This window comes from Fistularia commersonii, chromosome 8 (genome assembly GCF_037954325.1).
Source record: "Fistularia commersonii isolate RoL2024-O1a breed Wild chromosome 8, RoL_Fcom_v1.0, whole genome shotgun sequence".
Classification (NCBI taxonomy): Eukaryota; Metazoa; Chordata; class Actinopteri; order Syngnathiformes; family Fistulariidae; genus Fistularia; species Fistularia commersonii.
The window spans coordinates 7,177,750-7,189,786 of record NC_141291.1 but is presented as its reverse complement, the minus strand read 5'-3'; the positions used below and the strand labels follow the sequence as shown (position 1 = coordinate 7,189,786).

The 12,037-nt window shown below is 46.2% G+C and overlaps 2 protein-coding genes across 16 annotated transcripts in view; one reads left to right on the top strand and one right to left on the bottom strand.

Moving 5' to 3' along the window:
• abi1a (abl-interactor 1a) overlaps window positions 1-4,377 on the top strand; it is a 39,697-nt gene extending 35,320 nt beyond the window's left edge. For 8 of the 15 annotated variants that reach the window (XM_086150861.1, XM_086150854.1, XM_086150860.1 and 5 more), the window contains 3 exons: window positions 1,756-1,842; window positions 2,989-3,174; window positions 4,040-4,377. In XM_086150861.1, coding sequence (XP_086006987.1) covers window positions 1,756-1,842; window positions 2,989-3,174; window positions 4,040-4,215 — 449 coding nt within the window. In that variant the 3' untranslated portion in view covers window positions 4,216-4,377. The remainder of the gene's footprint in view (window positions 1-1,755; window positions 1,843-2,988; window positions 3,175-4,039) is intronic. The other 7 variants (XM_086150864.1, XM_086150863.1, XM_086150858.1 and 4 more) reach the window with 1 other exon arrangement.
• A 602-nt stretch (window positions 4,378-4,979) lies between these two features.
• pdss1 (prenyl (decaprenyl) diphosphate synthase, subunit 1) lies at window positions 4,980-11,230 on the bottom strand. The gene is made up of 11 exons (XM_086150870.1): window positions 11,009-11,230; window positions 9,528-9,592; window positions 9,252-9,366; window positions 8,027-8,157; window positions 7,746-7,887; window positions 7,545-7,656; window positions 7,325-7,434; window positions 7,119-7,199; window positions 6,895-7,008; window positions 6,738-6,818; window positions 4,980-6,646 (listed from the first exon to the last, which is right to left on the bottom strand). The coding sequence occupies exons 1-11, from the start codon at window positions 11,162-11,164 to the stop codon at window positions 6,506-6,508; spliced, it is 1,248 nt and encodes a 415-aa protein (XP_086006996.1). The 5' UTR covers window positions 11,165-11,230; the 3' UTR covers window positions 4,980-6,505.
• Window positions 11,231-12,037: the final 807 nt, after the last annotated feature.

The following is a 12,037-nucleotide window of genomic DNA, read 5'->3' as shown; positions in this document are numbered from 1 at the left end:
AAACCTCCTATTTGAACAAAACCCTTTTTTCAGGAAAGGAAAAACACGTTTCATTTGATTATAGTATGGTCTTTGTTAAAGATATTCAAGAATATTCTATTGTTCGCAGACTATATTTCTATGTTATAATTTAAAAATACATAGCACATATTTTTACCACTTACAATGCAGATAAGTATTTTTTTCCTATTTTTTTCTGCTTCATTGTGCACATGGGAATTCTGTCATGTGACATTTATGTCAAAAGAAAGGGCGGGATTATCTTGCAGATAGACTGAAAATGTGGAGCCATCCCATTTCTCACCATTCAATGCAAAAACCCAAAATCAAAAAAATTGCAAATAGGAGGTTTTGCATCCCGGCCATCGATATATACCTACAGTGGAACCTTGACTTACGATTGCATCAGCTCAGGAGTTCTCTGAGGGATGAGTGTTTGACGCCCATGTGGCCGCCATTGTCCGTGAAATGGCGTTTAAAGACATTGGAACAGCCACCCGCAGCTTGGTAGCCCAGAGAAACTCATGGAAAACATGGGGTGAGGAGTGCGTGTTGTGAACTCGCCTATGAAGAGATGGAGAAGTTGTTGGTGAGATACGGCGACAGAGAGCGTCATCTGTGAGAAGGCAGGAGACATTTACAGGCATTTGGTTCAGCGAAGGCAGGAATGTCGACGGACGAGGCGTCGGAAGAGTCGTTTGACGGTTTTAGAAAGAGGAGAGGTTTCACTCCGTCCATAAATGGAGTTTAGATATAAATTGTAGAAAAATGTGCGCGTTACATTAAGCATAGCATTGTAGCATTAAGTATGTAGCCAGTAAGGGAATGAATTAATGGCGTTTGAATTGATTTTACTGGAAAATCAAATTTGATGTATGAGACAATTGAGTTACGTTATTTATTTACAATATATATTATATATTTACATATTTATTTACATTCTCTACATTACTTTCTCTCTCTCTGCATTATTTTATTCTATTTAATACAGTATTACTTATTTATAAATTACATTTTTCCTCAAAAAACTATCCAAACCCTGGGCTGGAGGGGATTAATGGCATTTCAATTGATTTAAATGTTGAATTTAATTTGATATATTGGCAAATGTGATTATGAGCTCAGTCACAGAACCTGTTGAACTCCTAAGTCAAGGTTTTACTTTGTGTGTGTGTGCATGTGTGTGTGTGTGTGTGTGTGTGTGTGTGTGTGTATCTGGGACCTCCTCCGGCTGTGGGTGATTTCGCTCCATTGGGAAAGTGCTCTTTCAGCCTCAGCCGACACACACACACACACACACACACACACACACACACACACACACACACACACACACAGTGGACTAGCTGCAGTAAGCAGTGCCCCCTCATGGCCACCCGTGGTGGGCAGCGCCTGTCAGAAGTCAAACCTAATCCCGGTGTTATCCTCCACTCCCAGTGATCCAGACACCACGTGACCTCCTCTGGACGTTTCTCAATGATCCGTGGAGACACAGTGTTAATGGTTTGCAAACATCTAACGATAGGAAGGATTCATATTCAGGTTCTAAACAACATTTTGCAAGAATATGATTGACATGATGAAGCACTCCCGCTTTCTGTGTTGCACATCATTGAAATTCAAGCTCACGTTCTTGCTTCGTGTGTGTTTCTGTTTAGGGGGTTTTAGTGTTTCTGTATGTTGCTGGTGACTGACGGGCTCTCTCTCTTTTTTTTCTTTCTCTCCGTTGCTCTCTTGTCTTCCGCTGGCTTCCAGTGTCTATCGCTCCTCCTCCCCCCCCCATGCCCCAGCTGACTCCACAGATACCTCTGACTGGCTTTGTGGCCAGGATGCAGGAGAGCAGTAAGTGTAGAAGCCCAGTCATACTTTCCTCTTTACTTGTGCCAACCTCTCCTACTAGTATGCAGTGTGTGTGTGTGTGTGTGTTCGTCCTTCCCGTCCATTTTTTTTCTTTTTCAGAATAACCCTCTCACATATCGCAGTGCTCTCCATGCACAGATGTATTTCTGCAGAAGTAACACGGGTGCGGGAGGGATCCAGACGTGGCATCTCCAGCAGCGTTTATGTTAAAATTCATTCAAAAAGGAGATGTTTAATCCTGGCGTCACTGTTGGTGTGATTCCACTTCCCGTTCAGAGGCTGGATCAACTGCAGTTTGAAGTGACGCTGCAGAGCTGAGGCGATGTTAGAGTGAGCGCAGAAGGTTGGAGGGTTTTGTGCTGCGCCCTGCTGGTGGGAACTGGAGAGAACTGGGTTCTAAAACCTGCAGGCTCATGGAAGTGTAGCTTGATGGGAGCTTCCTCCTGCAGCAGTGCTGGACATGCCCTCCAGCACGGTCCAAATTTTATCTCCATGGCGCCACAGTTATTATCTACAGAGATGGCGGTCCTCTTATGTGTTGAGCTCAGAATGGTGACTTCTGTTTTGTTGGAAATGGTCAACATCCACATTTGTGAAGTGAACATTCATGGAGTGCTCCGTAATTACCGTGAGGAAGCATATGTAGGGTAAAAAGTCCAACTACAGAAGCTTGTGGAACACAACTTATTTTGGTGCACACAGAGGATACATCTTCTTGAGTGTACAAGTTGGGATCTTCCAGAAGGCTAAAAGTTCAGTGCACCCTGTTAGCATAACCTCCAGTCCTCCATTGAGCAGCACACTTTGGGGCGGCATCTTCGCCGAGCGGAGTCAACCTCAGGTCCATTACGGTCGCACGTGACCGTCACTCCTTTACCGCTCTGCAGCCTTCTTACCTGCCGAGACGCATGAATCTACGCTCGACCCCGGAGTTTCACAGACACGTCCGTCATTACGGTGAATGCATGAATGGGGTTCCTTAGAGTTCTCCATGATTGATAGTCTGTCTCTGCATGTCTCAAAAGTAACCGCATGACTCCGTCGCCACCTCAATCCCCTTAACGTCAATCCTTGGCCTTTTGAAAACAACTTCTGGGACGATGACGTTCTCTGTTCACCCTTTGCCAGTTGCAGATACTCCCACTCCTCCTCCTCCTCCGCCTCCGGACGACTTGCCCATGTTTGATGACTCTCCTCCCCCTCCGCCACCTCCGCCCGTGGATTACGAGGAGGAGGATGCGGCTGTTGTGCACTACAATGACCCCTACGCTGATGAGGATCCACAGTGGGCACCCAAGAACTACATCGAGAAAGGTACGCACGGACGAACCATCTCAGAACTCAGACCCTAGATGTTTTGGACGCCAGCATCTCCGACAAGAATGAGGTGGCGCATCCCAACAGGGCGTTAGCGGCAGAGGACAAACCGGTATGGCTGAGATTTGCGCGTCAATGAGCTCGGCCATAGGCAGGTCAGTTGCTTTCTGGTCGTGCAGTTCAGCAACTGTTGATTGGCAAAAGCTAAGAAAAATCTGGCCACGACTAGGAGAGAAGGACCTGCGCCACCAAGTCAAGTTAGATGTTATCAATGTAGCGCCAAATCACAATACTGTGTTCATGTAGAGCAGGTCTGGACCAGGCAGATGATCTACAGAAACCCGACATCCGCTCCAGGAGCAAGCACTCGGAGACAGCGGCTGGGAATCACTGCCTTTTACCAGGCAGGAACCTCGGTCGGTTACCAGCTCAGTGTGGGCGGCCTTCTGCCTCCATCAGTTGGGGTAGAAAGAGAGAGGGGAAGGAACTCAAATTAATAACTGCTACAAGGTTCTGGTGATGCAGTGGCCAACTGCATAGGGCACTAATGGTGAGATGGTGCAGTGGATAAAGCCACGCCCAATGGGAACCTGGAACACCAGAGAGCCTCTGGAGAAGACCCGAGGTTACTGTCATGCACCGATGAAGGGACCGGAGTGCAGATGCGATAGAATGTAAGCCGATGTTAGCATCACAAGGGGCTAGCCTAGCTGTATCTATGAGCTTTCTCAAAAAGGTCTGCAGTCTGTTCTTAAGTGAAGGGTGTTCGCCCCGAGGATTGATATGAAAAGACTCGTCCGTCCTGTTTTCTCTCAGAATCCGATAGCTCTGCAACGCTAACACCCCGATGTGCCTTTTTCAGTGGTGGCCATCTACGACTACGCCAAGGACAAGGACGACGAACTAACGTTCATGGAGGGGGCGATCATCTACGTTATTAAGAAAAACGACGACGGCTGGTTCGAAGGCGTCAGCGGCGGCGTCACCGGCCTCTTCCCCGGCAACTACGTGGAGAGCATCATACACTATGCAGACTGAAGGGCCCTCGCCGTGTCTATTTATTCAGTCCGGTCGTATCCACGGAGACGCCGACCGCCGCTGTCGGACTCCGGCGACGCGTAGACGTAACGTATGATCTCCTTTTGTTACGGCAGAATGTTTGTTTCCCTTACCGATTGCAAATAAAATGAAAAGTAATATCTATTTAGTTTATTTTGGTGTTATACGGGCGGCGGGGGGGAATTTACAGAATATGTAAAAAAAAAAAAAAAAACATTTCAGTTACTAATTGGATCGCGCCGGCTCACAGGGGCGACGGAGGGCAAAGACGATGGGCTTTGGACCCCAAACAAACAGGGCCACGTTCCAACAGGGCCACGCCAAGGGGTTTCGCGGCCGTGGTTTGTCGTGGTTTTTCTGGTGAAAGTCACCCGCAGTAACTTCGGCTAGCGATGCCCTCCGCTCCGTTCGGCTCATCGCCAACAAACCCAAAGGTGGAAATTGGCCGCCGGTTAATTTATAAAACCGTGTCTGGTATATTAATTACATAATTATCCCTAAAGATCAGTCTCGCCATTAAAGCATGCAATTTTTTTTTTTTTTTTAAATATGTTGTATTCATTTTGTTTAATTTTCTATTATTCTGTTTTTAGACTGAATCAGATTTCAGGCTCTCCCGCGGTCTCATTTTTCAACACATTTATTTTGAAAAAGATACAAAAAAAAAAAAAGATATATTCCGATCAGTGGTTGTATTTTCAGGTGCGTTTTTGATCTGAGGAAAAAGACATTCCATCTTTGGCTTTTTTTTTTTTTTTTTTTTAAATAAATTTACTAATCCACGTCAGGTCCCGGGGATCCATCTCGCCCGGCCGGAAGATGTCCGGCTGGGAGGGTGATCACCGCGGCACAGCCACTAATTCAGAGTTTAAAAACAGACCAACAACAACAACTAATACCTCTTTGAATCTCAAAGCAACAACGACCTGCACCGGTGCGGCGGGACGGGTTCGAGCACGGAGATCCTCCGGGCTACGCAGGCGCCCATCACTCAAGAATCAGAACACGAGTAATAACGTTCACTCAGGTGTAGGATTAGCGTTTGTCGGATTCTCTTGTCGGCCCTTAACACCGAACGACGTGACCTGTCCTTTCCTCACTCCTTGGTGCGAGTCTAATCTGCATTGCTCACCGTTCACCGTTTCAGACATTGCCTTGATATTTGCCAGATTTACTTTAGCACATCCAACACACACACACACACACCCTCTGGAGAAATTCCTTTGGAATTAAATATTGAAATCTGCCCTTCATTTCTATGTAAAATATGTTGATTGAGATATTAATGTACAGTCTTTTATAATAAACAGTTCTATGTACGACAGCCGCTGCGTGTGGTCGCTTGGGATTCAAACACAACCACGGCTTTGAATAAAAAAAACAGTGATTTATTGAGTGAAGTCGTAGATGTTTAAGGCCGAGGCTGTTACAGGGCACTTTGCTCGACACGCGACTTTGGCCTTTGGGAGGTGGACGGATGATGGAAGGCTTTACGCACGCACACACACACACACACACAGACACACACACACACAAAAAAACTTCCAAGTGATTTTGGAATTACAGATTGTGCAGCCCCGTCCGCCTGGGCTGCAGATACAGTACCATAAGTTAGCATTCAAGTATCGGGTGCCCTCCACATAATCACACGTTTCCCTGCAGGAACTACCAAATATTTGCACTCTAAACTGTATTTCCGCACCTCATTGCCATTATTTGGAAATCACCTTTAAGGAACATAAACCCTGCAGGGCTTCCGACCCACCTCCCTCACACTCATCTTCAATTTGAGAGTAATATTTTAGCGAGTGAGGTTGGACGATGATCATCTGCAAACTTGGAGTTTGGTTATGAGTAAACATTCATATAAATAAGACCGCCTCCCCCACTACCCTAAACTGTCTCAGTTGCTACGGGCAACCCCATATTGCAATTCACAAGACACACCATCCAGCCATTGCAGACATTCACACTAAATAACAGCTTTGAGAAAAGCCCTGCGTTATGATGGCTATGGAAGGAGGGCCCACAGGGCTGAGAAGGTTCAATCAAGGTGTCCTGAATGAGGTGGCCAGAAGATGATCTGCTGCTCTCCTTGCAGAGAATCCAGCATGCTTTTAAGTTTTCAGTAAAATCAGCACGGGAGGGTTCCTCCAAGCCCGAGTCCCCACCACCGTCGTCCCTCCCGGCCCGCTCGGGGCGCGGCAGGGCCGGGAGGCTCGTGTTTCCACAGGTAGCTGCCGGACGCGAAGCCCCGCCGGGACGCGGCTCACTTGTCTCTGGTGAGCACGATCTCCGTGAGCCTGATGAGGGCGTCTCTCTCGGCCGACGGCCGGAGCAGGCTGATCTGCCTGATGGCTTCCTGGCAGTAACGCTGGGCCAGGAAGTTGGTCTGCTGCACGCCGTCACTCTGGAAAGGAACGCAGAGGTCGCCGGATGTTACGGCATGAGGGCCGATTTTAAAAACCTCACTGTGTCGCGCGTTATTTCACGGGCATCACCTGGAGGACATACTGCCAGGCCTGATGCACGTCTCCTTTGGAGCTGAAGCGCCTCATAATCATGGCGTGGAGCTCTGGAAACTGAAATGTGGAGTTTGCCGTGATATAAATTTCCATTAAACGTGACCTGCTTTGAAAAAAAAACGCCAAACCCCACCTGCTGACACGCGAACAGAACAGGTCCAGTGGCCAGTCCCAGCTTGAGGTCCGCAGCCGCAGGCTTTCCCAGTTGACTGGCGCCGCTCGTAAAGTCCAGGACGTCGTCGACCAGCTGCGAGACATTGGCGAGCGGATCCCATCAGACCCCCGGAGGAGAGTCAGCGGTTTCCTGAGTCCAGATTCTGCGCCACAAACATCTGCGACGCCGGGACCGGAGCTTACCTGAAACGCAATGCCGACGTTCCTCCCGTACTGGTAGGCTATCTCGTGAACTTCGGGATCAGAGGAGACCAGGATGGACACCTTCAGGAGAAAAAAAAAAAAAAAAACGGGGAATAGTCAAGAAAAATCCCCCCCCCCGCATGGGCTTAGAAATGGAGTCCTATCTCCAGCTGGGTTCTGATTGTGCGAAGACAGAACGTACATACTGCTTTACAACTGTTAGCAATGAGACTGGCGGTCTTCTTGAAGGTTTTCTCCAGGTAATGTTTGAATCGTTCGTTTTCGTTCTCCTTGGAGCCCAGCTGCATGAACTCACCTGGGAGCACAGGGGAGTTGGTAAGTACGGGGGGGGGGGGGGGGGGGGGGGGTGAGGAAAAACAAAAAAAATCTGGCAAACTTGCATGATCAGATCTCCTTCCCGCTTACCTCGGACCAGGTCTTCGATCACCTGAGACAACACTTTGACCACCGTGTTGTTGCCGATGCGGGCCAGAGCCAAGGAGGCGGCGGAGAGGATGAAATCTCCGGCCAGGATGGCCTGCAGGACACGGGGAAAAAGGAGAAGCGGGTGAGGACGGGACAGCCGGGGGTCGGGAGAGAGAAGAACGACCGACGGCGGCCTCCCACCTTTTTCTCGCCCCACACCTCGTTGATGGTCCTCTTCCCTCGCCGTTTGTCCGAGCCGTCGATCACGTCGTCGTGCACCAGACTGGCCGTGTGGATCATCTCGGAGATCATGGCGATGGCCCTCTGGCCCGGCAGCAGGTCTCTGCGTGAACACGTGACAGGAAGTCGTAAAACCTTCCGGGATCCGAATCTCCGAGCGGCTGAACATTGATCGCGGGCGTGATTCTTATCACGGAACCAAATGAGTCACACTGCCGTTCTCCTTGTCCTCCTGCTCTTACCCGGCTCGGTTGGTGTGGATGTTGAGGGCCCGGGCCATCAGGACCACGATCATGGGCCTGATGGCTTTGCCCTTGCCGTCGAAGTAGTAGTGACACAGATTCTTCAGCTCCTCTTTGGAGACAAACAGCTCCTGTGAAGGACAACCGGAGGTTTGTTCACCGATCGAAAAACCTGCGTGAGATGGCGACATTTACGCAGCGGAGAGGAAGGACCGCAATTCTTTGAAGGGCGTGTTCTTCTTCTGAAAGATTTAAAGAGGAAGGCAAGCCTTGCCGGTTACAACACAACTCTGGGTAACTCTGATCAGAAAATAAGAACTATATTTGCTATAATTTCTGGACTATAAGCTGCTACTTTTTTCAGCTTAAACAATGATGCGGCTAATTTATGGATTTTTTTCGGCGGCTAACGAGCCTCGTGCCGCAAAAAACATTTAGCCACGTCACATCATACAAATGAAATTACCGTGAAATTCTGATGCTGTTCAATTCAGACACTGAAAAAGACACTTTTCATGGTTTTTACTTTGCAGGAGGAAGACGAAGAGAGCGGTCAGCTGCAGTAGGATAAGGTGGGAACAGAAAATGGATGAATGGGTTTTCCCTCGTGTTATTTATTAATCATCTTTTTCATCAGCCATGTTACAGGCACTGTTTGGGGGGGAAAAAAGCATTTCCAGTATTTTTCTGGTAAATGTTATTGTATTTATTAAATTAACAGTTCAAAAAAATGTTTGTGTAAATATCTCATGGACAACTGCAGCAAATAGACAACTGTGGCCTATACACACACACACACACACTTGTTTATTTCTGGCTGATGCGGCTTATCTTCAGGTGCGCTCAATTGTCCAGTAAATATGGTATAAAAGGAGGCGGCACAGCGGCACAGTGGTTAGCATTTCCGCCTCCCAGCCGGAAGGTCCCTAGTTGGATTCCCACAGGAGGCCTTTCAGTGTCCAGCCTCCATGTTCTCCCCGTGTCTGTGTGGGGTTCCTCACGGTTCCTCCAACAGTCAAAAAAACATTCAGGAGGTTCACTGGAGACCCTAAGCTGCCCAGATATGTGAATGTATGCGGCGCTCTGATTTTTACAGGGCAAACAGCTGACATAGGATCCACCCTGTGTGCAGGGTGAGCGGTGTGGAGAGTAAATGAACATTTAAAGCGCTCACAGACAGAATTCACAACAAGTTGTTTTGAAACAAAGAGGAAAATACATTTACCTTTTTGATGTCGTCATATAAACTGGTTAAATCCTTCTGCGCGAGTGTGAAGGGATCCTTTGGTTTGGCGTCGCTATGCACGTCCCTGCACGCCTGCGCCGTCAGACACGGCGACCTGGACGCGAGGAGGAGGAGCGTGGGAAGACTGGACATTAAATGCCGCACACGTGTAAAACGTGGCCGTGACGCATTATATCTTCATGGTACGACATACCAGCAGACACGTTCAAACACAACATAAGTACTGGAGAGGAGGCGAGCCGTGTCACGACTCACCTGTTGAGAGACGGCAGGTTGGAACTGGACCAGGTTCTTAGAGGAAACCATGCAGATCGAAACGCCTAGAGAACAAGGAGAGGGTGAAAAGAAGCAAGTTAGTAGTTTTAAGATGATTGAGCACCTTCTCACATTCACAACACGGTTATTAGCGGTTGTTTTATTCAGCAGTCAGCTTTAAAAGGTCAGGTGAATTAACAAAAAAAAAAAATATCTGAAGCCACTGTTTGGCCTTCAGGTCATCTAAGGTCACAGGTTTTATCTGGGCCAGAAAACTTCTTTTGATAATGATGTGATCTTTGCAGAAACATGGCGTTTTCAAAATGATGCGACAACTGGAAGGCATGAAAACTTATTCCCTGGACGACAAAATAAAAATAATGTTCTAAATAAATTTGACAAGGAATCAATTGCCACGCTGCAAACTATGTATCTGACTCTCCACATACCCCCCAAGGCAAAAGAGACCCACTTCAAAATTATGAATGACATCCACCCATCTAAGGAATTATTGAGGGTACCCTTTAATATTGAAGAAAATATTTGTACCTTTTGTGAGGACAACATTGAAACCACAGACTATATATTTTTCTCATGCGAAGAAGTACAGGGATTTGGGGCGAAAACTCAAAAATGGGTTAAAGACAAATATCCATCGACACCAGTTTCCTTCTCAAGAGATGATATAACATTTTGTTTATTTTTAAGCAACAAAAGAGATGAACTATGTGTCAATGCTATTTTAGGCCTGGCCAAGTTCTTCAATCACAAAAACAGAAAGCAAAAGTGTTCTCCCAATTTTACGAAATGAACGATTTTGAATTCTACAAAAAAATCCTTAAAACTTATGGAAAAATCCAAAAAATATACAGTTTGATGTCTGAGATTCCTTGTGAACCACCAAGTTAAATACATATTACATTCCCCTTATATATTTGATTTTTGTCTTACTTACCTTACTATTTATCTGTTTTCCTTTATTTTCTTTTTCTTCGAGCATTAAACATTTGTCTCTAACCTTTAATACTTTTAACTTGTATAGTTAAGTGATTACTTATAGAACGAATGTCCTTATGTCCTCTGCTTCCTCATCCCCGGTTGATTCATTGACATTCGATTCTACCTTGCCATGTATATTTGGACATAGGAAAATCTGTTTATACTATTTATGTTCATTAAAATAAAAAAAAAAATTAATACAAAAAATACAAGACAACTGGAAGGCATTCCCATGTGGAATTATGGGATGTCACGGCAGCTGCTTGGACATGAGACTTGTCTGCAGCAGGTCCTGACCTTCCTGCAGGAAGCCCACCATTCATTCGCTCTTCACTCCTAACGAAGCGGATAAACTCCGGAAAAATGACAGTTAAATCGCGGCACTTTGCGGCGGGTGAAGCCGACCGGTGGCCGGCGGTCCGTCCGGCACCGCGGCGGAACCGTGCGGACCGATCCCGCAATGACCTTCCGGTCGTACTCACCTGGGTCCCGGGCGCGGAGCTCCGGGCCGGCCGCAACGCCGAGGACCCGGGCCGAGCCGCGGCGCCGCCGCCGGACTGCCACGCCGCTTCGAACACGCCTCCGCCCGGACAGCTCGATCTCCACCGCCGACATTGCCGCCACCAGTGACCCGCCATATTCCGTTCCGCCCTCACATAAGCATGGCATAGCGAGGGTTATGTAGGAGGGACGGAACCGGAAGTCACGTTCCGTCCCCAGGAAGTGACGCCACGTTTGGTAGTGCGAACAGGAAGTTCAATGAGGCGAACTAATTTTTTTTAAAAACAAAAGTTGATTTTTTTTTTTAAATATCATACTCAAAAACAGAATGCAAAAGTGTTCCCCCAATTTAATATTCTTTATAAACGATTTTGAATTATATAAAAAATCATTTAAACTCGTGGAAAAATCCGAAAACCAAAAAATATACCGTTTGATGTATGAGATTCCTTGTGAACCACCAAGTTAAATACATATTATTTTCCCCTTGCAATTTATTGATTTATTTTTTCCCCAATTAATTTATTTTCTTTTATTTTCTTTTTCTTCTAGTACTAAATATTTGTCACAAACCTTTGATACTGTTAACTCGTACAGTTAAGTGATTACACACAGAACGAATGTACTTATGTCCTTTGCCGTTGATTCATTGACATTCGATTCTCCCTTGCCATTTTTGTTTGTACATATGTATATCTGTTCATACTATTTATGTTGATAAAAACAGAAATAAATTAAAAAAATAAATAAATAAAAAGAACAATTAAAATATCGCATTGTAATAGGGGTAGGCCATTATTTTGGCTGGCGGGCCATATTTCTATTTTAATTTTGATACCTACCAACCAGGTATCATGTTTAACAGGACAAAATTAAATTGCAATTCAAATATCTATTTTTTTTTTTTTTGGCATTTTATTTCAACTTTAAAATCATGAATGATCATATCAATGTACTGACATTATTTTGTATGTAATCATCCATAAATGATTAAACAAAAAGGAAAAAGG